Source organism: Phascolarctos cinereus, unplaced genomic scaffold, assembly GCF_003287225.1.
Source record: "Phascolarctos cinereus isolate Bilbo 61053 unplaced genomic scaffold, phaCin_HiC Scaffold_2;HRSCAF=192, whole genome shotgun sequence".
Taxonomy (NCBI): domain Eukaryota; kingdom Metazoa; phylum Chordata; class Mammalia; order Diprotodontia; family Phascolarctidae; genus Phascolarctos; species Phascolarctos cinereus.
The window spans coordinates 22,508,929-22,532,241 of record NW_027555625.1 but is presented as its reverse complement, the minus strand read 5'-3'; the positions used below and the strand labels follow the sequence as shown (position 1 = coordinate 22,532,241).

Genomic DNA, 23,313 nt, shown 5'->3' with positions numbered 1-23,313 from the left:
TTCTCCCAGTAACTAAAGCCCGTGGTATTAACATTTTTTCAGTGATGCTTTATGGTTTCAAGAGACAGAATACCAAAGTCTCCAAAGAATTAAAGTTGAAGGTCAGCCAAAGCACAACAGAGAGGTGCCCAGTGGGCAGAAGTACGTAGCAACCATTACCAACCTCAAATATCACAAGAATTGTAAAGTGTGTTGTCAAAGAGATAGGTGACCAGAAAATGAGGGCCACTCATCTGGCAAGAGGGAGGGACAAATGACAGACAGTGAAGTAAATGAAGGCCTTCTAGGGCACGGCACTTAGGGGACGACAAGGCCAACTGGAGGCCACAGATCCACTGAATTACCAAAGTTGATCTCCAGCTCCCAGAAGGATCTGCTGAGTTCCAGCCCAGGGGGGGTGGGGGGAGGTGCTATGGGGCACCAGATACAAGACTCACATGAGGTAGGGCAAGGCAGCCACCAAAAGGCCTCTGAGGCTCCTTTCCAGCATGACCTGTTTGATTCCGGGGACTCTCAGGTCAGGTGAGTAACAGCCAATGGCGAGGAAAGGGACATGTAAATGAGGATTTAGGCAAAGCCACTGCTGTGACGACCAGAACACTGGTGATCCACAACACATTAATCGCGGAAGGTAAAGCCACAGCTAGTCAACTGGAGTGGAACTAGGCGATTCTGGAAGGGCAAATGATGACTTTGCCTCTGAAGTGCTGATCTTTGCAGGACAGGTCAGAATGATTTTCTGTCTCAACAAAGACAAAGAGAGTCTAGACTCAGAAAACAATAACAAATTAATTTTTTAAAAAAAGAGACAACTTGGCAGTAACACCAAAAGATGAACTTAGACATGGTACTGAAACAAAACAGATGAAAATGTAACTGCACACTAAGAAGCAAGGAGAAACTTATGTTTCCAGGTTAGTCAAGAATGTGCATGACCATGGACAAAAGACAATCCTTTGGCACCCAAAGCCTCAGTTCCACTGCCTGTAAACTGGAAGTACTGGCACGTGACTTGCCAACCTTAAGAAGGATAATAAAACTGAAATGAAATAATCAATGTAAAAATGCTCTGAAGAAAGAAGATTCATTGGACCACAGACTTGGAACAGACCCACTCATTTAATATGACCTCCTCATTTTACAGATAAAGAAACTGAGGACAGTAAAGAGAAGTGCCCAAAGTCACACAGATAACAAGTGGTAGAACCAGAATTTGAATTTAGGTCCTGTGAACCCCAAGTTCAGTTCTCTCTACTAGACCATGCTGCCTCCTGCAATTAAAAGCACTACATAAAGATAAAGTGTTGAATGGTTTCTGGTACTGTTCCCAGCTCTCAAGGCAATGCGCTGGGCTTCTCTACGCTATTAGCTCTAACCAGTCTCACTGGCTCCCGTGGCCTTGGCTGGCATTTCTGTGCAGATGACTCCCAAGCCTGACTACTACTGACATCCAGGCCCAAGTCTCCAACCGCCAACAAGACAGTTCTACTCTGTCCACTCTCTCTTGCTCTCTCTCTTTTTTTTTTTTGGCTAGGCAATGGGGTTAAGTGACTTGTGCAGGGTCACACAGCTAGTAAGTGTTATGTGTCCAAGGCCGGATTTGAACTCAGGTTCTCCTGAATCCAGGGCCAGTGCTCTATCCACTGTGCCACCTTGCTTCCCCACTATCCACTCTCATAGGCACATAAAATTTAACACATCCCATAAATCTTCTTCGAGTTTCACTATTTCCTTCTCTATCATAACTGTTCACTCCTGTTAAAAACCTGGAGTTATTTTCCCCACAAAATCCCGCCTGACTTCTCCACCATGCCTCATCACCCCTAAGATGCCCTCAGCCTTGAATAGAGCCATGAACCTCAAAACCTCCCTCTAAGGAGGGCACGAAGCTCAGCACATCTCTTCATCTCCTCGCTGTCCCCCATTTCTCCATCATGCCCGTTGATTAGAAGTTCCTTAAAGGCAGCAAAACTGTGTTTTTTGGGGGGGAGGGGAGTTAATTTGTATCCCCAGTGCTCAGCACAGCACCCAGCACTTGTCCACCAGTTCTTGGAGAACCTAAGGACACAGCTCATCTCATCTGCTGCCCTGAATTCAAAGACAGCCACAAGTGCATCCTCTCAGATCCTTATTTGTCTTAGTCACCTATTCGCTGTTCTTGCCCTGACCTTTCCAATACAAAGCACACTCATCTGGGAGAGAAGATAGGGTAGCAGACAGAAGCAGCAGGGTAACAGCTGAACAGTTTCAGCTTCTCTCTTTGACTCTCAGCTAAGGTTCTACACCTTTTGGATCCTTAATTTTTTCCCTATGACAAATAACATCTCATACTTTGTTTTCCTTGGCTTTCCTTGCCAGCTTGTACTCACTCTGAGATTTAGCACTTCTCCAAATTAATTTTCAGGGCTGTGCCATACTTTTGTATCCACCCCCCGTGACCCAGCCTTATTGTCATTTCTGTTGTTATTGTTTAGTGAGTTAGTCAGGTCCCACTCTTCCTGATACGATATGGGATTTTCCTGGCAAAGCTAAAGCAGCAGTTTGCCGTTTCCTTCTCCAGTTCATTTTACAGATGAGCAAACTGAGGCAAAAGGGTAAAGTGATTTGCCCAGGGTCACACAACTAGTAAGTGTCTGAGGCCAGATTTGAACTCAAGTCCTCCTGACTGCAGACCCGGCACCCTATGCACTATACCACCCAGATGCCTAAAAATCTAATTTTAGCTAGTGAGTTCTCTGTATATCCACACTGCTATCTTTAGACAATCCAGTTCCTCTCAAGACTCCCTTTGCCATCTTATTGGGATTATTTCTCTTGGTCTCTTCAAAATGTCATTTTGAAGTGCTGAGTCATCCTGGGTTGACTTTCCCTGTGGAATTTCAGTTCCCAGAATTCCACTGCCCATATCATCTTCTTTGGGAATTTATATTTCCAAAATCTAAGGTGAATGTGAAGACGAGCCTTGGTATTCCTTTTCTTTGGGCCATGGCCAGTCATCTTGATCCATGTCTACCCACTTGACTCCCATAATTCTGGAGGACAGAGTGAGACTGATGACTTTGCAAAGCCCTGTCTTGCCTCACTTAAATCTAATTCACCTGCAAGTTATGACATCACCTTCCTGATATCACTGGTCCTCTTGGAAAACAAAGGACCACCACCACCACCACCACCACCACCACCACCTCCACCAACAATAACAACCTTTTCTTTCACACACTCTAAACTGCAGAAAGGCACTTCCTTCCAGAGTCCCAGCAATCATTTCTTCCTCACTGCTGAGACTCAGATCCTGAAGACAATCTCCCTCCTTGGTTCCTCCACCTTTTGAAGGATAATATTATCTCAAAAGCAAGGATATTATAAGCTTTCCTACTTTTGGCCGAGGAAGAGTAGATCAGAAGGTGTCTGGATAACTGAAGCTCCTCATCATGACTCCATAATGCTTTTAGTAACCTAAAATATTTATGAACCATTTCATGAACACATTTATTCAGTCTTTCTGACTGCGACTGAAGAGTACCCCAGTGACAGCATCACTCCACTTATCATAGCCTTGCCGCTTCCCTCAGTTCCTGGACTTCCTCACAGGAGCATACCTTCTTAAAATAAAATTCTCCCACCCCTCGACCCCATCATGGTCTTTTAAGAATAAAGTCTACCACTCCAGAGTGATATTCTAGTTGTAGGTCTCATCCCACCCAAATGTCAGCATGAAATCTTTAGTTCCTCTTACTTGTTACATATAATTTGTACATAAGCTTCCTTCAAAATGAAAAAGGCTACTACAGGGTTCTTAAGTTCAATTCACACTCATAAAGGTTAGCTTGATTAATAAGACAGCAAATTTCCCTTGGACTTCGTGAGGATTCAAAACTCACACCCTCTCCCTTACCCCAGGACGCCGACAGAAACAGTCACACGGAGACAGGCTAAGCTCTCAGTATTCTGCTTTGGAATAATCTAAAGGTAATGACTAAAAGGTTTAGAAGAGGAAAGCCACTTTTTCCCCCAGCCTATTTTCAAGGTAGTTTAAAACCAAACCTCACTTCTCTCCATGGTGTCTAACCACAGCCAGCCCTGTCCAACTGAAACTGTCCATTTTTCAGTCATCATGATGCTGTGGTCTTAGTTGTGTTCCTTCTTGGGCAGTCTGTATTTTTTGTTGTGTTTGTATTCCTAGTGTTGGCATAAAGCCTCGCACCTGTAATGGGTATTTAAGACATGTTTACTAAATTGGATTGACTTGATCCCATTAAACTGTGAGCTCCTTGAGGACAGGGGCTGTGTCTGGCTGCCCTGAGAGGACATACCTGCCTGCTCTGCAAACAGGAGGGAAGAGATCTGGGCAAGGGGAAAAGCACCAAGGAACAGAGGCATACTGAGACTCAATCCTTCACTGACTCCCTGTCACCAACTGTCTGGGTGTCTTTCTGGAAGTCATTTACCATCTGGACCCCTTTACCGAGGAAGGGGGAGGAAGGGATAACGGATATGGCTATCCTCAAAGGGGTACTATGTGAATAAGGTATGTAAAACACGCTTTGGGCCAGAGGTACGCTCTCTCTGCCTCTACTTATGAGAAAGAATTGCTTATACCAACCAAAAGGCGGACAGCGACATACACAATACGTGAAGGAATGCCACATGTTTAGAAGGGCAGGAAATGGGCTTTCAAAAAGCTAAATGTGAAAAGAAGGGGAGGGGGAAGCCCCAGGACAACCCAAGGAACAATATTCAAATAACTGGAGTCGCAAGCTTTAAAAAGTTTCCTGGACACAAATCAAGGGGCATGTCTTAACATCTACATTTTACTGTCTGGTTCAAGATACGGTCTTAAATTCTGTCTTGGCTGTTTATCCCCCAAAGTTTCAAACAATGATTCAAGCAGATTTAGGTTTGGCTGGGTGCAAAGGGAGGGGCCCAAGTATACATTCTTAAACTAACAATGACAGTCTCTAAATGGTTTCTGTCTCCTAACAAAAGCCATAACTCCACCTTTATCAGCTTCATCTAATTTTTCCTTCCCAACATAAAAAACAGAGACTTTGCATTTTACACACGTCCATCTTGACAATTCATTATCAGCCACAACCCCACAACTGATAAGAGAACCTTTGTGGTAGGACGCTGCCATTTCCTCTGGAGAACTTTTTTTTTTTCTGAGATACAAAAATGTGATTAAAATAGTTAAGCATTTCCTCTGCCCAGTGGTCAGGAACTCAAGATATTAAGATACTGGATGCTCTTCCTTAGGGGTTCAAATAGGTTCCAGAAAAGAATGTCTGTCAAACAGACTGGTGCCAATAACTTAATTCAGATAGTCAAACCCAAACTTCAGTCTTTTTATCTAGTTGTTTTTTCCTTAAGAACTCAAATGAAATACCAGTCTCTTTAAATGCTGGTTTCATCACCAAGGACAGCAACTGCCAGCTACTTCAAAATAGCTAGTTCTTAGGCCAATTTAAAACCTTTTGCCTTTAGGGAGGAACTACAGAGGATCTGAATTCTCCAAGGAATCTCTGCCCTAGGTCATAACACAATCCTCCCACCATTATATAAAAAAGAGGTAAGGGGACAAAATGAAAGGGAAATTGGTTGAAGAAGTATTTAGATCAACTAAGGTTTGATAAACACCTAACAGTAAGGAGATAGAATCAAAAAATAGAATGGACCTTCTGCTTTTCACGTCAATATCAGGCCACTATTGGCTCTCTCAAGCCCCAGATGCCCACCTAGCTAAAACCCTAAATATCCTACTCACCTGTGGTCTTCAGGAAAATGTATCCCATCCACTTACTCAATGTGTGCCTGGATTCAACGCCTAGGGGTTGGTTAAATCCCACCCCCTTGTATTCTCTCCATCCTGGGAATACTGAATCCTATACTATCCCCTTCTCCTTCCCCAGCCCCTACTGCCTGATCTCTCATCTCCAACTACTTCATTCAACCTTACCCTATCAATGTCCTCCTCCAAATTTTCTTACTGGTCTTAATTTCTCTCCAGGCTACACATCCTGCTCTCCACACTTTCTCATCAAGCATGCCACAGAAACCTCTTCCCTTGGACTTCTCACACTGGAAATACCCCCCACTCAGCGGCTTCTTCCTCCGTCTGGTTCGTCCTCAAACCTGCCTTTTATGGAGGATGCCCAAGCCAAGTGGCATCCTTGAAGCTCTGGACCTTCTCTACCAGGCCCTAGCATAGGCACCCTCCCCCACCCCCACTCAGCTTCCTTTTGTGGGATCTCTTCCCTCATGAGAATGGAAGCTCCTTAAGGGTAGTGACTACCTCCCTGCTAGTAACTGGCATGGGGCCTGGCACCAAGTAAGTGCTTAATAAATGCTCACAGACCCGTCTTGACTTCGTTTCCACAAGGCCCTCTGGGAAATTCAGCTCTTAAGTTAGCAAACTTGCCTCCATTTTAGACATCTTCTGGCCCTCACTAAGCTTCCCCAAACATTCCTTCCTTGGCCATCCTTTTTCAATCAGTTCACAGGGGGGAAGAGGAGCAAATCTCCTTGCTTCCTGTCGCCAGAGTCAGATTCCTGCTCTTCTGCCACCGATCAGCAGAGTCTGCACCTCCATAGCGATGACTCTATCCAAACAGGTCAACCAATCCAGGCCCTGGTAGATATCATTTACCAGTCACAGGCTATTCTTTCTCCTTTTCCATGAGTGCAGTGACTGGCTCACACTGTTCCTCTCCAGCCTGCCAGTATTCCTTAAGTTACCGAGAGAACTGGGGGGGGGGAGGGGGGGCGCGGCAAGTCTCTCTCCACTCCTGTCCATTCTCCATTCAGCTACTAAAGTAATTTCCCTAAAGTACAGGTCAAGCATGTCACTCAATAAACTCCAGTGGCCCCCATCCCTCCAGGATCAAATAGAAAATTCTCTACTCGGCATTCACAGCCCTTCATATTCTGTCCCCTCTTACCTTCCCAGCAACCCCTAGACACACATTCTTCAATCCAGTGACACCAACCTGTATCCCTCCACACTACCTCCAATTCTTGAACCCCCTGCACATCCTCCCTTCTAACTATAATATCTAAATTTAAATTCTCCCCTCTATTTCTCTATTTTCCTTTCGATACCATACATATACCGCAGTTTTGCCTATCCTTAAGAAAGCGTCCGGAGGATCCAGCCATCTGTGCCAGTCATTCTACATCACTCTGACCTTCTTGGCTAAACTCCTTGCGAATGACGTCTACACTGGATGCCTCTAGTGCCTCTCCTCTGACTTGATTCTCAACCCCCTGAAATCAGGTTTCTGATTTCATCATTCAACTGAAACTGCTGTCTCCACCGTTTCCAACAAATACATAATGAATACCCTCATTCTCCCTGACATCTCTGTAGCATGGGACACTGAGGACCATTTATTCCTGCTGAATACTTTCTCCCCTCTGGGTTTTCATGACTCTGCAGTCGCTTTGTTCTTCTCTTATCTGACTACTCATTCTCGATCTCCTTTGCTAGATCTTTATGTCATGCCCATGAACTATGGGTGTCCCAAGGCTGGGTCCTACCTCCCCTCTCCTTTCTCCCTCAATATGATCTCAGTGATCTCATCACACCTCCTACAGATTTAATTCCATTTGTTTTTGCAGATGATTCCAAATATATGGAGCCCTAGTGTTTCTCTAGGGCTCCAAATCTACATTCCAAATTTTTTAATAGACATATTAAACTCAATGTACCATAGGCACCTTAAATTCAACATTTTCAAAACAGAACTTAGACCTTTTCCCCAAACCTACTCCTCTTCCAGACTTCTCTATTAACTACAGAAGAAACCATTACCCTTCCAGTCACCTACATTTCAACAACAGAATCATCCTCAATTTCTCACTGGCATTCACTCTGATGAGGATGAGACCGGGACCCCAAAAAAGGAAAAACTCTGGACTTTCCCCATGCCTGAGGCTATAATACTATCAACTGGCCTTTCATTATCACCTACACCCAATTCTGCTACCTATCCCTCCCTTGTCTATTACCTCCAGATGGGCCTGGCCACCTCCCACCCTTAATCCAATCTAGACTCCTTTCTCCCTTGGCCACTTGGTCCAGGTCCCAGGGGTTCTGTTCACTCCAGCTTACTGGCCACTCCCATCCAGATCTTCCTGAGACCCCTCCTCCAGTCACCCCAAACTACTTGGCCACTCCTAGATCCCTCCCACAGTCTTTCTGTATATAAGGTCCATCTTGTCTCCATTCAAGTGCTCAGATTCTTAAAATCTGGTCCACTTGCATTAGTGATACAAATGCTTAGATTCCTTAAGAGTCTGCCCAATATGACTGATGTTCTAATAAACCTTGTCTTTGGCTGAAAGAAGGCTGGGGTCGAATACATGTGAGCAGGGTCCCAGCACCCTTAAATCTCAACAATCACATATATTTCCTCACATGCCAAATCTCTGCTTGTCTATTTGCACAGCCCTCTTTTACAAAATCACCCTAGTTCAGGACCCCTGAACTACTGCAACAATTCCTCACTGGTGTCCCCAACATGAACCTCTGATCATCTATCTTCCAATACTGCCTCTATGGAGAACTCAATCCAGAGAGGTGAAAGGATCCGTCCATGGACGTGTCGGCTGCACTTCCAACCTCTAAAGTTGAGGTTCTTAGGACCATAAACTGCAGCCCAGGGCAGGCACTGGGTTACATGTCATCTTTATATCCCTAGGCTGACCAACTGTCACTGAAAGACAATAGGCTCAGGAGCACCAGAAGGGGCAGCCCCTCAAGAACATCAATCCTGCTGCCTCCTGCTTGGTCCTCAACCATCCGGAGAGGGAGCTCCTGTGCAAAAGGGGCTGGCCACCCCGACCAACCTCCATCCAACCAAAGGCTATACACAGGCCATGAGAGTTGGCATGGCTGAAGCAGCCAGGCCTCCTGAGGGAGAGACAGGAGGCATATGTGCCAAGCAAGTCAAACCACCCTCACCACCCTGACAACCATCCTGAGTCCAAGAACCTTGAGAATAGCAATGCTTCCAGTCCAAGGTCCGCAGGCAACACCCTGGGAAGCAACCCCGATGGAGATGCAGCCAGGCAAGCGCTCCTGCTGGGGTTATGGCCATAGCCATCTCAGTAGAATTAAATCCAGCCAACAAAAGGCCTCGCCACCCAAGCCAGGAGCTCTTCTACAAAACATTCCTTGGTGCCCATCAAGGGCAAACTATTGAAATGAAATGTAGTTTAACACAGCACAACAGTTTTTCCCAAGGTGAAAAAGCATTAGCACCAAAATAGCCACAGAAACACCAAACCAGGAGTACAATGAATATGTTCAAGCTGCTATTATCCTTCTCACAAAGGGTGAGACTTCTTCCTCTACAGCATCTATCTATCTATACAACGGCACCAACCATTATGAGGCAGAAAAGAGGAAATGAGAGTCTAGTGATGAGAGAACCAGGGAAGAAAATGAATCAATATTAAAAAATGGATCAAGACAGTGGTATTTTGGCAACTGGTCTTTAGGGTTTCATCACATAAGATTTATAGGAAAAACAAGAAGATTCCTAGTAGTAACAGAAAAAAATAGAAGGATAGGGAACAGTCAGGAATACAAGGTATGGTTCAGATTCAGATAAATCTCACAAAATTTTAGTACCTAAAACTTATGATATATTCACATTCTCCAATCACTAGCCAGGTCTCTCAAATGATGCCAATATTAAAATAGTGAAAAAAGAATACAAACATGAGAGATCAGTGTTTTATCCTATCAGGGTAAGACTTAGTAAAGGTGTACATGTAAAGAGATATTAACTAGACGTGGGGCATTTAAAGAGTTGTGGTGGTTTTAAATGGATAATGTGGGACTTTATCAGCTACAGCTATTCAGTCTTTTTTTTTCTTTAACCAGGAAGAAGAATTAGAGGTTGTTTTAAAAAGATGTTTTTGCCCTTAAACTTAGAAGATTTATGTTTACATGAAGACAAAAAAGATTTGTGATATTTTTGCATGGAAGCTAATTACCTACAGCCTAAATATGAATGAATCAATGATCAAACTCCCAGCCCATTTACTGGGAATCTGTGGGAGGCAAGAAAGGAAGATGCCCTCTTTTTTCAATACCACAGAAGAAATTCATCATGGAATATTCACCTGCTCTGCTGCTGTAGACAGCAGATGAGGCCTAAGGCCCATTAGCCTGCTTTCGCTCTGCTGTTCCTGTGTCCCAGAACACACACCATCACAAGCATTATTTCAGCATCCCTTGGGATATTTATTCCTTTCTTAAGAAACCTTTCAAGGCCTCTGGACTGGCATAAAGAGTACAATAAAGCCTCTTCTGGAATCTAGATATGTTGTTCACTGATGATTTGAGGCACTTTCCATACTGAAAAGACTTTGGATTACCAGTTCATCCAAAAACACATTCTGGGTAGAAAGAAATGAAAACAGACACTTGGTGCCCATTTCAGAGCATTAGGCAGAACTTCAAGCTATTAAAATGTACCAGACATTTTTCTGAAAAGAGAAAAAAACATCTAATTACCTGAAAGGACATCTTCTTTGCATTCAGGAGATTAGTCTCACCTGTCTGCATTATGTTTAGAACTCAGAAAAACACCTGGCAAATATCCTCCCTATAGCAGTGTGATCCTCTGAACTCCTTTACTCCCAAATTTAGCATTAATTTGATTTTCCTATAAATGGAGGGAATACAGGACACATTCAGACATGGACTATATGTTTTAGAATCATGAGGTATATGGCCCACAACTGGCTGGAAGTGGCAAATGCAAAGTGTCCTGCCCTGATGGATAATGGTATTTAATCCTGTAATTTTGATTTCCCCTAACAAATTCCTAGGGAGTATATTAATTCATTCATTTATTACAGTCCAAAAAATTCTACTGTCTACATTAAATAGAAGAAAAATTTTTTCTATTGCTTAGTCAATAATACAACTCTTGTGTCTGAAGGAAAGGACCCCAATGTTTTCCTCTATAGATATTTACTGCTGATATGAAAAAATTCCTTTTAAAAATCTGCAGGACCAGGCTAGGTATATGAGGGTAATAAGAGAAGGGAATAAGGCATGATCCCTATATGCAAGGAAATTACAATCTAACTATGTAATAACCCTAATTTACATAAAACAAATGCTACTGCATGAACTTTAAGTTCAGAAAATGAAGAAACCTGTGTGGACTAGAGTGGTTACTCAATGATTTATTAAGAAATTGGAACCTGAGTGATGACTAGAATTTAAATCAATAAAGGGAGAACACCTCAGATTGCTTACTTTGGCATCAAAGAGAAATAGTCATAAGTTGTGTATCCCAGAGATTATATGCTCCTTACATCACACAGCTTTCATTCTAAACAGAAATTAACTCCATTAATCTCCCCTGAAAGTTGGGGAAACTAGGGCAGAAGATTCTAAAGAGAAAGACCAGATGCCATTCATTCACCAAATACTTATGTGCAGCTACAGAAGACTTTCTGGAAGATAAGGAGATAAGAAATCATGGCGGTCGGACATGCTCTAAGAAGCCTTTCCTGATCCCCCTTAATGCTGCTGCTTTCCTTCTCCTGATTATCTCTGATTGATCCTGCATCTGTCTTGTTTGTACAGAGCTGTTTGCATGTTATGTCCTCCATTAGACTGTGAGACCCTCCAAAGCAGCTAGCCAGTCTTTTGTTTGATTTCTATTCCCAGCACTCAGCACAGTGCCTGGCACGCGGAAGTGCTTACTAAGTGTTTCCTGACTGACCTGAACTCAACAAGTCTACAGGAAGAGAGTAGAAGGAAGGATACAGACACAGAAAGGGAAAGAAACAGAGAAAGAGACAGAACCCTCCTGGATAGCTGTTGACACTCTCTCCTGCCTCAATTTCTCTTAATACTATACACTCAGTCACTCCCCACACTGCCAGTGGAATGTAAGCGATATAAGGCTAAGAGGCTTTCTGTATCTCTAGCGCCACATTTTGGACACTGTGAAATAATCTACTGAAAGGTGACTGAACTTGCACACCCTTTGATGCAAGGATCCTATCCACTGCTGGGCACATCCTCAAACAAAAGTGATATCTTACTCAAAATCATTTCTAAAATTCAGTTCCAAGAAGCTAGGAAAGAGGTTTGATTTGCCATTAATGGATCATATGACAAAGCTCAGATGGAAGGCCGTATGCCCCCTGAATGAACCAATTCTTACTTAAGGATTTCCCATCTTACTGGACACATTAACCTCTGTCCCTTTACTGAAGCACAGACTAACAGAAAGAGCCCTAGATAAAAGGTCTCAAGGCCGGGGCTAAGGTCCTGGCTCAGACAACAACTACTGAAATACTCCATGCTCTAGTTTCTACATTTATAAAATGAGGCTCCTGGACTCCCAGCATATCATGGAACCAGAGAGTTACAAAGTAAAACACCCCCAGTTCTTTCTACCAAATCTCACCTGGCATGAACTGAACCCCCTCCACCACCATGCTGGTAAGCCCCCTCTGGACCCCATGCCCCAGACATACTGGGGCCTCTACCTTGTGGGTATAGAACCAATGCTGATTGGTATGGATTGATAAATGCAAAGCATGGAGGGACTCTCACCCCGACACCTCATAGCTTGGTCTCTCTTCATGTAGCCACAGCTGCCATTTGGTTTTTGGCAGATTTTGGCTGTGCCATGCCACTGTTGACTCAGCGGAGTTGTAATCCACTAACATCCAAAGGTTTTCATATTCTTTCTACTACACCATGCTCTAATTATTGAAGATCTTCTTTTTGCTTCCTAGATACTGTCTTCTATATCTAGCCAGTCTCAGATCCACCTGATTACATCTCACATCCCTTCCAGGTATCCCCATCACCATCTTCTTACCATTCACCCTTCAGATCTCCAAAACACCAGGCCCCAGGCAACTTAACCCACCAAGGCTCTGGGGCCAAGCTCTCCTGACATGGGTGAGTGAGAACACGCTGCCAGAAGCCTGCCTAGCTCCTGTTACACAATCAGTCCAGAGGTCTACCCAAGTCATCTTCTGCCATGTACACAGGTCCCAACACTCTGCCATCCCACTTTTCACCTCTGCCTTCAGGAACAGTAATCACACCAATGTTACCATTGCTATTGGGATGGGAATATCAATGGACCCTCCTGTGGCTCGTTTCATACAGCAGGAGAATAGCACATCCTCATCAAAGAGGAAAGCGCCTCAAGCATCCCACTTCTCCAAGATGCTGCCATCCTCCTTTGGGTCACACTGGTCCACTGTCTAACAGCCCCATGAGGCCTTGGATTTCCTCTCTGACACCCTTCACTTTTTTTCCCCCTTGAAGCACATATTCCATCCCTTCAAGAAATACTGTTTTTCCCCGAGACAAATTATTTTTAGAGAAGCATTCTTCCTTTTAGGAGAAAACCAACCAAATTTCATTTTGTGCTAATCATAAGGACTCAGCAATCTCTGCACTTCCCTTGGTCACCCTCTTTATCTGCCATATTTGCTGCTCATGGGTTCTACCCTTCCAATTGCTAAGGGTGTCAGTAATCTGAGAAGCCCAATCACTGCTGGGGGGGGAGGGGTCTCCCAGGTGCTCATTTATAAATGAAAACTTTTTCTCTCCTTTCAATATCTATCACATGATAGATGCTGTCCCCTGGCCTCATGCTTCATCACTATTTTACCACTTAGATCACAGTGAAAGTGGCTCCCCTCTGACATTCTACAGTCATGCCCACATCCAGTCTACAATCTATGCCCACACACCAATAAGTATTTCCTATCATTGGCACCTTATTCCTGCCCTTCAATTTTGCTGCTTTGTCTCAGGAATTAAAAAAAGTGCCAGAGCTGACATCAACCACCTGAAGTCTGAATCTCTGCTTTAGTACTTTGTACCTATGGGATGCTGAACAAATCATTGACTCACCCTCTATCTGATCAGTAAAATAAGAAGGCTGACTTAGAGAACCTCTAAATTCCCCTTCTGGCTTTAAATTTATGAACCTACAACCTGCTGAAGGATTGCAAGTAAGGTTCTATTAAAAGAAGAAAGAGTAGGGCTAAAAAATAAGCAGACATTAGAAGAAGGGCACTAATCAGGACTATACGCTTTCAGAAAACAGAAGACGAAGGTCACTATCGCAATTAATGAGACAGCCTTTTTAAGGTATTGGTAGATAACATTTATGCTCTGCCTTTGTTTACTTAGGCAGCTAGGTGACACCATTAGTCAAGAAGACTCGAGTTCAAATCTAACCTCAGACACTTACAAGCTGTGTGACCCTGGGCAAATCAGTTAACCTGGTCTCCCTCAGTGGGGGTGATAACAATTACACCTCCCTCCCAGGATTATGAAGACAAAATGAGATATTTGTAGAGCTTGGCAAATCTTCACATGCTATATATAAATGCTAGCTGTCATTATGATTATTATTATTATTATTAGAAGGGGCAGGGATAAAAATGATAATGTTTAGGGGGTGGAGCCAAGATGGCAGAGTGAAAGCAGTGACTTGCTTGAACTGTCCCCCAAACCCCTCCAAATACTCATAAAAAATGGCTCTAAACAAATTCTGAAACAGCAGAACCCACAAAAAGACAGAGTGAAACAAATTTCCAGCCCAAGACAACCTGGATGATTGATCAGAAAGGTGTATCGCACCGGGCTAGGAGCGCAGCGCAGTGCGGCGTGGGCACACAGGCCGCAGCAAACCCGGAGCAGGCCTCAGAGGACTGAATCGCGGGCAGCTGTCGAGGTTTCCAGACTCCTCAATCCACGAATGCCAAAGGCAACTTAGAAGGTCAGTGGGAAAACTCTGTTTCTGTCAGTGCTCAAAGAGGAAGGCAGGGTTTCAGCTCCATTCCCCAAGGGCCTGGCCCTGGGGGGCAGCTGCTTCCCGAGCTTCCAGCCCACAGACTGAGGGGGAATCCAGTGGCTGATCAGAGAGGAAGTGCAGGGATCTCTTTGCCAGTGCTGAGGCAGGAATCTCTTGTTTTGCCTGTGTGTGGATCTGGGTCACAGTTCTGGGCGGCGGTGCTGGGGTGAGGAGGACTGGCTGGTGGAGCTTGTAGTGGCTGTGGAGAGGAACCCCTCCTCACATTTACAGAACAGAAAGGAATACTTGTGCTCACAGGCCAGGAAAGGAGTAAACACCTCGCCCCTTATCATACCACCTTGGAAGAACTGAAAATTTACAGGTCCCTACAAGTATCTCTGAAAACAGCTACACAAACCCCTGAAGCTTGGGACAGTACACTCTCCACATTGGAAGCAGACTCTTACCTTAACAAAGAGTTTAAAACTCAAGTAATTGGCTGGGATCATGAGCAAGCAGCACAAAAAGAGTCAGACTATATTATCTTACTTTGGTGACAAAGAAGATCAAAATATACAACCAGAAGAAGACAACAAAGTCAAAGCTCCTACATCCAAAGCCTCCAAGAAAAATATGAATCAGTCCCAGGCCTTGGAAGAGCTCAAAAGGATTTTGAGAAGCAAGTAAGGGAAGTAGAGGAAAAACTGGAAGAGAAATGAGAGTGATGCAAGAAAATCATGAAAAACAAGTCAAAGCTTGCTAAAGGAGACCCAAAAAAATACTGAAGAAAATAACACCTTAAAAAAGCCTAACCCAAATGGCAAAAGAGGTCCAAAAAGCCAATGAGGAGAAAAATGCCCTAAAAAGAAAAATTGGCCAAATGGAAAAGGAAGTCCAAAAGATTACTGAAGAAAATACTTCCTTAAAAATTAGAATAGAGCAATTGGAAGCTAGTGACTTTATGAGAAATCAAGACACTGTAAAACAAATCCAAAAGAATGAAAAATTAGAAAATGTGAAATATCTCATTGGAAAAACAACTGACCTGGAAAATAGATCCAGGAGAGAGAATTTAAAAATTATTGGACTATCTGAAAGCCATGATCAAAAAAAGAGCCTAGACATCATCTTTCAAGAAATTATCAAGGAAAACTGCCCTGATATTAGAACCAGAGGGCAAAATAGAAATTGAAAGAATCCACAGATCTCCTCCTGAAAGAGATCCCCAAAGGAAAACTCCTAGGAATATTGTAGCCAAATTCCAGAGTTCCCAGGTCAAGGAGAAAATATTACAAGCTGCCAGAAGGAAACAATTCAAGTACTGTGGAAACACAATCAGGATAACACAAGATTTAGCAGCTTCTACATTAAAGGACCGCAGGGCATGGAATATAATATTCCGGAGGGCAAAGGAGATAGGATTACAACCAAGAATCACCTACCCAGCAAAACTGAGTATAATCCTTCAGGGGAAAAAATGGTCATTCAGTGAAATAGAGGACTTTCAAGCATTCTGATGAAAAGACCAGAGCTGAATAGAAAATTTGACTTTCAAATACAGGACTCAAGTGGAACATGAAGAGGTAAACAGGAAAGAGAAATCATAAGAGACTTATTAAGATTGAACTGTTTACATTCCTGCATGGAAAGATGATATTTATAACTCATGAGACCTTTGTCAGTATTAGGGTAGTTGGAGGGAAAAATTATATGTATGTATGATAGATAGATAGATAGATAGATAGATAGATAGATAGATAGATAGAGATAGAGGGCACAGGTGAGTTGAAGATTAAGGGGTCATATCTGGAGAATAAAATTAAGGGATGAGAGAGGATGATACTCAGAGAAGAAAGGGAGAGGTAGAATGGGGTAAATTATCTCACAAAAAAAAACAGAAAAGTCTCTTACAGTGGAGGGGAAAGGGGAAGGTGAGAGGGAATGAGGAATCTTATTCTCATAGGATTTGGCTTAAGGAGAATAACATACACATTCAATTGGGTATGGAAATCTGTCTTACCCTACAGGAAAATAGGGGGAGAAGGGGACAAGAGAGCAGGGGGATGATAGAGAGGAGGACAGATTGGGAAAGAGGGTAATCAGAAGCAAATACTTCTGAGGAGGGACAGGGTCAAAAGAAAGAATAGAATAAATGGGAGGGCAGGATAGGATTAAGGGAAATAGAGTTAGTTTTTTCACAACATGTCTACTAAGGAAGTGTTTTCCATAACTGCACATGTACAACCTATATTGAGTTGCCTGCCTTTTCAATAAGGGTGGGGGGGGGAGAAGGAAGGGAGAAAATTTGGAACTCAAAGTTTTAAAACACATGTTTAAAAAAATGTTTTCACATGCAACTGGGAAATAAGAAATACAGGAAATGGGGTACAGAAGTCTATCCTGCTCTACAGGAAAATAGAAGGGGAAGGGGATAAGAGAAGGGAGGGGGGAGAGATAGAAGAGAAGGCAGACCAGGGGAAGGGGTATTCAGAATGCATGCCATCTTGGGGTGGGGGCAGGGGTGAGAAATTTGGAACTCAAAAACTTGTGGAAGTGAATATTGAAAACTAAAAATAAATAAATTTTTATTTAAAAAAAATTTTATTTAAAAAAAATGATAATGGTTAAATAAATTATCCTGGTTGATGACCCAAAGTTTCTCATTACAGGAAGCCCACGCATGCCCTAAAGGAAAGATCGGAGTCAGCATGTGCCAGGTAAGTCAAAGAACTGTGATCATCTACATCACCACCTCCCCTTAGGATCCCTGGGCCATAGCTGGGGACCCTGAATCCAAGAGCCTTGGGAATAGCAGTGCCGCCACAGCCACTAGCATGAACTCCAGCCCAGGCTCCCCAGCCATTCTTGAGGGAATCACTGTGCAGAACGGACTAGCTCTCCAAGCCATATCAACACCAACTGCTTAGCAGCTGCTCCTCCCAGACGGGGAAGGCCGAGAACCCGAGGATGGCTACCCTCCCCAGATCACTCGTACTGCTCCTGGGGAGTGGGGGATGAGGGGTGGTGGTCTCTGTCTCCTCGGCAGCCACAGCTCCTTTTACCTAAAAATTAAGGTTCTTGACATCAAACACCTTGGCTCTGTCAAATAGTTCAATATCAGAAACAGACATGGCTTAATTAATAGAAGCGATTTCTGACCTTCCATCTGACTTGGGGGGGGGGGTGCATCTCCCCTGAACAGGGGAGAGCAGAGACTCTCCTTTTTATTTGTATCCCTAGCACTTAGCACTTCATAAAGACTTTCTTCATTCACAAGATCATCGGGTTAGAGCTGTGAAGGAGATCTAGTCCAATCACTCATTTTACAGATGAGAAAACTGAGGCTCATAGAAGAACTACCAGTGTCATTTACCAGTTATCTAACTTCCACTGGACCTGTTTCCTCACCTGTGAAATTAGGGATGATAACAGCATTCTGCCACAAGAGAGTTGTTAGGAGGATGCCTCATAAAGCAAAAGCAGCAAAAAAAAAAATTTAAGTGAGCTCTTCTCATCACTGCCTGAAGCCACCGAAGTAGCAGCATCAGGATGAGAGACTAGGCCCTGTAACTCCAAATGCAGCCTTCTCCTTGCTGCCTCCCTGAGTATCACTCCCCAGGGCTGCCTTTTTCATTTGGGGTCTCAAGATTTTTGTGTAATGTACCTTGCATAGAAGTTGTCCCCTGAGTAAGTCCCTTGGGGGACCATAACATAGCTAAAAAGATTCAATCTCCCCAGAATCCATTCATGCTGCTCTTGATGAGACCTGCTGAAAAATGTGAGGAATGAAGGTCAGCATGACACAGTAGGCCGCAGAAGACCTTATCTAAAGGATTTCTTCATGCCATGCAAGGAATATGCCAAGAAACCAGTCTGGAGACATCTAAATAAACAACTCACTGCATGAGGTTTGAGATCAAGAATGCCTGTTAGAAAGAGATCCCAACTGAGAAGTAAATAAATATATGGCAGGGATTCCAAAAAACAAAATGAGTCAGTGGGAATTCATATGACAAATGAAATGCTGAACTCTGCCATAAAAGATGAAAGCAGGAAAATAAACTGAGCCTTAAATCCAAGACAACGCGACTTACGGGTAAAGGCAATTTATGGAATATTCACTCCCTGTCCCATTCATCTAGTACCTCACTTCCAGAAAGTCCCAAATACTTCATCCCCTTTACCGCCTTCATCCTCTTTGGACCCGAGAGGAGAAGGAAGCAACAAGGAGACTAGGGAAGAAAGACACACAGGAGCTTGCCCTGAGAACCTAGAGTGAGTCCATGGCAAGACTAGTGCTAAGTGGTCACTGACAGATGAAGCCTCTATGTGGATATCATGAACTTCATCTCCTCACTCAACTACCTTCTACTGATGGTCTGTTATCGCAGAAGACAGGAAGTATGGCTTCTTTGGAGGGCTTGGGGGCTCCATCCCACAGCACGATACAGGGCACTTAGTTAAGTACCCCAAAATAAAGGAGTTAGCCTGTTCTCTTGGAAAAGGGAAATGTCATCAGGAAATGCTGTGGTCTGTCATAACTAATGGGTCTCACAAAGGTACCCTCCAGGTAGGCTGGAAAATGTCTCTGAAGGCAAATGACCATGGGGACATCACCGCGTACAGGACTGATCTATGTCTCTCGGTACCAAGAGGCCACTTCTCTCACCTTCTCTGTCAAGTGCAGAAAATCCCATCCATCCCCCAGTCTTCAGGAAAATGCCCAATTTCCCTCAGAATGGGCTCCTACAAGGCAATTTTCAAGACAAGTTCGATTCTGTGGCAGCACCAGTAAAGAACCTGTATCTCTCCACTGCAGAAGGTTCAGGTGGATTCCTAGCCATGGACAGAGGCACGATTCTCTCTCACTTGTGCACAAAAATGCAATCACTCTCAAAAGGTGACTTGTAAATGAGCTTTTCGAAAGAGAACCAAAGGCATTAAAATCCCCCAGAAAAGCATCTGGTCCTGAGACATGATAAACATCTGTGAAGCACACAGTTAAAAGCAGAGTCTGGAACATAAGACAAGGAACACTCTGGACAGGGACGGTTAGAAGGAAGGTGAGAATGTTCACCAGTCTCCAGGACACCAAGACCAAGGAAGCCCCTCTGAGACTCCTCCCTCATATGCCAACAAGAACATGATACACACCCATTCATCAGATGTGACAGTGGCAGACAGCAACAGTTTGAGGGAAGATGAGGAAGCTTCCAGAAAGCTGAATCCAATAATTAGGGATTCACCTCAAAGGGCAACGAGGTGGCATAGTGGGTGCGATGTTGGGCTCTGAATCCTAAGACTGGAGTTCAAATCCTGACTCAGCCAGTTAACAGCTGGGTAGCACCAGCCAAGTCACTTAACTGGTTCTTAGTCTCGGTTTCCTCATCTGATGATAATAGCTCCTGCCTCACAAGACTGTTGTGAGGATCAAAGGAGATAACATGTAGAGTGTTTGGAGAATCTTAAAGCACTCCATAAATGACAGCTATTGTCATACTGACTACTACATCTCTCCTTAATAATTCATGATGGAGCGCTCGATCCTCACAAATACATCCGAACTCTTCTGGAACCTCTTTGTCTATGCCACTTCTGTCAAGCCACCATGGAGAGGCGCTCCTCTGATTAGTCCCAAGATGTTTACTACAGGTTCTGAAACAGGGCCAACCAATCATCCATGAGGCCCCGAACGATGCTCTTATCACTGTGTCACCAATCTCAAGAATGTTCTTCTACATGGCCACTACTCGCCTAGGCAGATTCAAGACAATGGTCCCTTTACAAAAAAGAAGAATCCACCAGTGAGCTGAAGGAGTCCTCCAGGACTAACCTGCTTCACAAATCCAGGAGAGCTCTGAACTTCCGGATGCCACACTGGCCCACAACCCAGGGATGGACTGTCTATCAGCCACCCAGACACTGCCGTCTGTATCTGACCCTGCAGTAGGCATCTCACAGCCCCCAGGTCCAACCCTGATTACCTCTTCATCCTCTTCTTCATCTTCAACATCCAGAATCCCGGAATCTTGTTCAGACTTGGGACTAGTGCTTTCTATCTCTGTATCCAAGCTGGTAAATGCATCTTTCTTGGATTTTTTCCTGCTGCCTATTCTGGGCTGTTGTGAGATGATGTTATCCAGGTTCCTTTGCTGCTGAGCCTAGGACAGAAGCAGAAAACAGGTAAGAAGGGAATATTCGCAAGTTTTTTTTTTAAACAAATGAGAACTTCTAGAAAATAAATCAAAGACATATGTCAACACATTAAGTCTTCAAGAATCCGTCGGGGCAGTGAATATACTTTTAATGTCCTAATGTGACCTGGCAAATCCACTGCTGAAATTTCCTTAATAAGAAGGTAACCTGAGAACTTCCTGTTAAATCCTGTTAGATCCCAACTCAACTTACTTGGGAGACCTCAGACAGGTCCCTTTGCCACTCAGGGCCAGTTTCATCATCTATAAAAATAATAGAGGTGGGCTGATTTTATTGTGCATCAGTTCAGCTAAGTCTTCCATGCTTCTCTGTATTCCTCATTTTCACTGATTCTTATAATGTCAAGAAATTCCATTACACAAGGAAAGCCAAAAACAATTTACACAATGATGTCAACACTGTAAATGGAAAAAAACCACCCCAAAACAACTGAAAATATTACAAAATTACAAAGAACAAGCCTGACCCCCCAAAAAAAGAGATGAAAAGACACTTCCTAGCTCCTCTGTAGAAGTGTGGGTAATGTCCATACATGCAGTCATCTTCATATATTGGTCAGTTCTGCTGATTTCCTTCTCTTCTTCCTTTTCTCTAAAAAAGTCTTCATGCTATGAAAGATGGCTCTCTGGAAGGAGGAGAGCATGGATACAGGGAGAAGTATAGGCAATGTGAAAAGATATCCCTAACAATTTATCTTTAAAAATTCAAGGGTTTGGGCTCAGTGTTCTCTAGGATCACTTCCAACTTTAAATAAATGCTAAACAGCTTGAGTATGTAGGGCTGTAAGCCTCGCAAAGCATTCTACACGTGTTCACTTGTTTGATTCTCACAACAACTCTGGGAGGCAGCTAGTATTATTGTCCCCATTTTACACAGAAGAAAACCAAGGCACAGAGAGGGTAAGTAACTTGCCAAGGATCGCACAGCCACTATGTGTGTGACGTGACACTCCTCACACTTCTCAACCTAATCCTTCCAAACGTGACATGGCCTCCAAAGCCACTTAGTCCAATCCCCTGATTTGCGTAGATACCCTCTGGCTCCAGAGTTCATGATTTCACAGGAAACCACGCTGCCCTCTTTATGAGGTTAAAGTGATCTTTCGGCACAGCAGCCCACTCCTTTGGGTAAAGGAATGAGTTCTGACAACTTTTGTTAGGATAACAAATGCCCCATCTAGACTCTACAGGTTCAGAGTTTTACTGAGATTTGCTTTCCTTCAATTCTATGATAGTTCATCCATTTCCCTTAAAATATTCCAGTGAAATTCCACTAAGGAGATGAAGAAGTGTGATACTGAGGAATGAACTAGCTGACCCCACTGGAGTTTCTATGACCTTCGTCTCTGGGAAGCAGGAAAGAAAAGGTTTCCCCTTTCACACTTGTAAAGGGGAAGGAAGTGTTAGAGCTTAGCTCAACACTACTAACAGAAAACGGACTGGGATTCAGGCAGGCACAAAAAAGACAAAATAAAAGATTGCAGAGAATCAACAACAAGGTTGTAAATTCCTACTCTGTATATGACACTTCTCCACTGGAGACAGGGAGAGAGGAAACCAGCTCAGCAGAATGGTTCTTGTGGCTGATGGCAGGAGGCCTTCAAACCTTCTGAATGAGTTCAACATCAATGGCAAGAATAAAGCAGTGGATGCCAATGGGTGTTAGCCCAATAACGTACTGGATGAGCAAGAAAAGTAAAAAAAGAAAAAAAAATGAACTATGAGAGCTAATTTCTTCCAGGAACATGAAAAAGAAAGACCATGCATACCAGAGGCTTGCATTTAAAAAAAAAAAAGGAACTTTTTTGACTGTCCATGATCCGTTGGCATCATGGTTCAACTTACCTCAAGGACACAATGGCCTCTGTTACTTAAACAAAGATACAGAAGGAGACCAGAAACCTTTGAATTGGCCTTGCAATTAAGCCCACACTCGCAGCTATTCTCAAGCTCACTTAAACCCCTAGGGTAACAGAATGTCAATTCTTTCTCTCCAAAGAAAAGGCATCTACTTTCTCCTGTGATTCTGTAAATTGGGCCAAGCCAGAAAGCTGGATAGTAGACAGTCAGGTAAGGTACTACGGGTCAGAGAACTGGGCTCCCCAAATAAAAATCAAAGTGCTAGAAGTTCTATCCTGGCTCTGTTAGGGTCAATGGGCAAGTCATTTTGCCTTAAAGCACCATGGAGCCTATTTCATTCTATGAAAGGGAGCCGTCAATGCTGGTCTGGCAAGCAGACAGGCCGCTGGATGAGTGAGCACCACAGCGAAAGCACAGAATGATGAATCGGCCCA

General features: G+C 43.6%; 1 protein-coding gene across 1 annotated transcript in view; it reads right to left on the bottom strand.

The window, feature by feature from the left end:
- Window positions 1-23,313, bottom strand: part of EXOC6B (exocyst complex component 6B) — a 453,944-nt gene that overhangs the window by 205,501 nt on the left and 225,130 nt on the right. Inside the window, exon 7 of the mRNA XM_078149108.1 lies at window positions 20,789-20,965. Within this exon, the coding sequence (XP_078005234.1) occupies window positions 20,789-20,965 (177 nt within the window). The remainder of the gene's footprint in view (window positions 1-20,788; window positions 20,966-23,313) is intronic.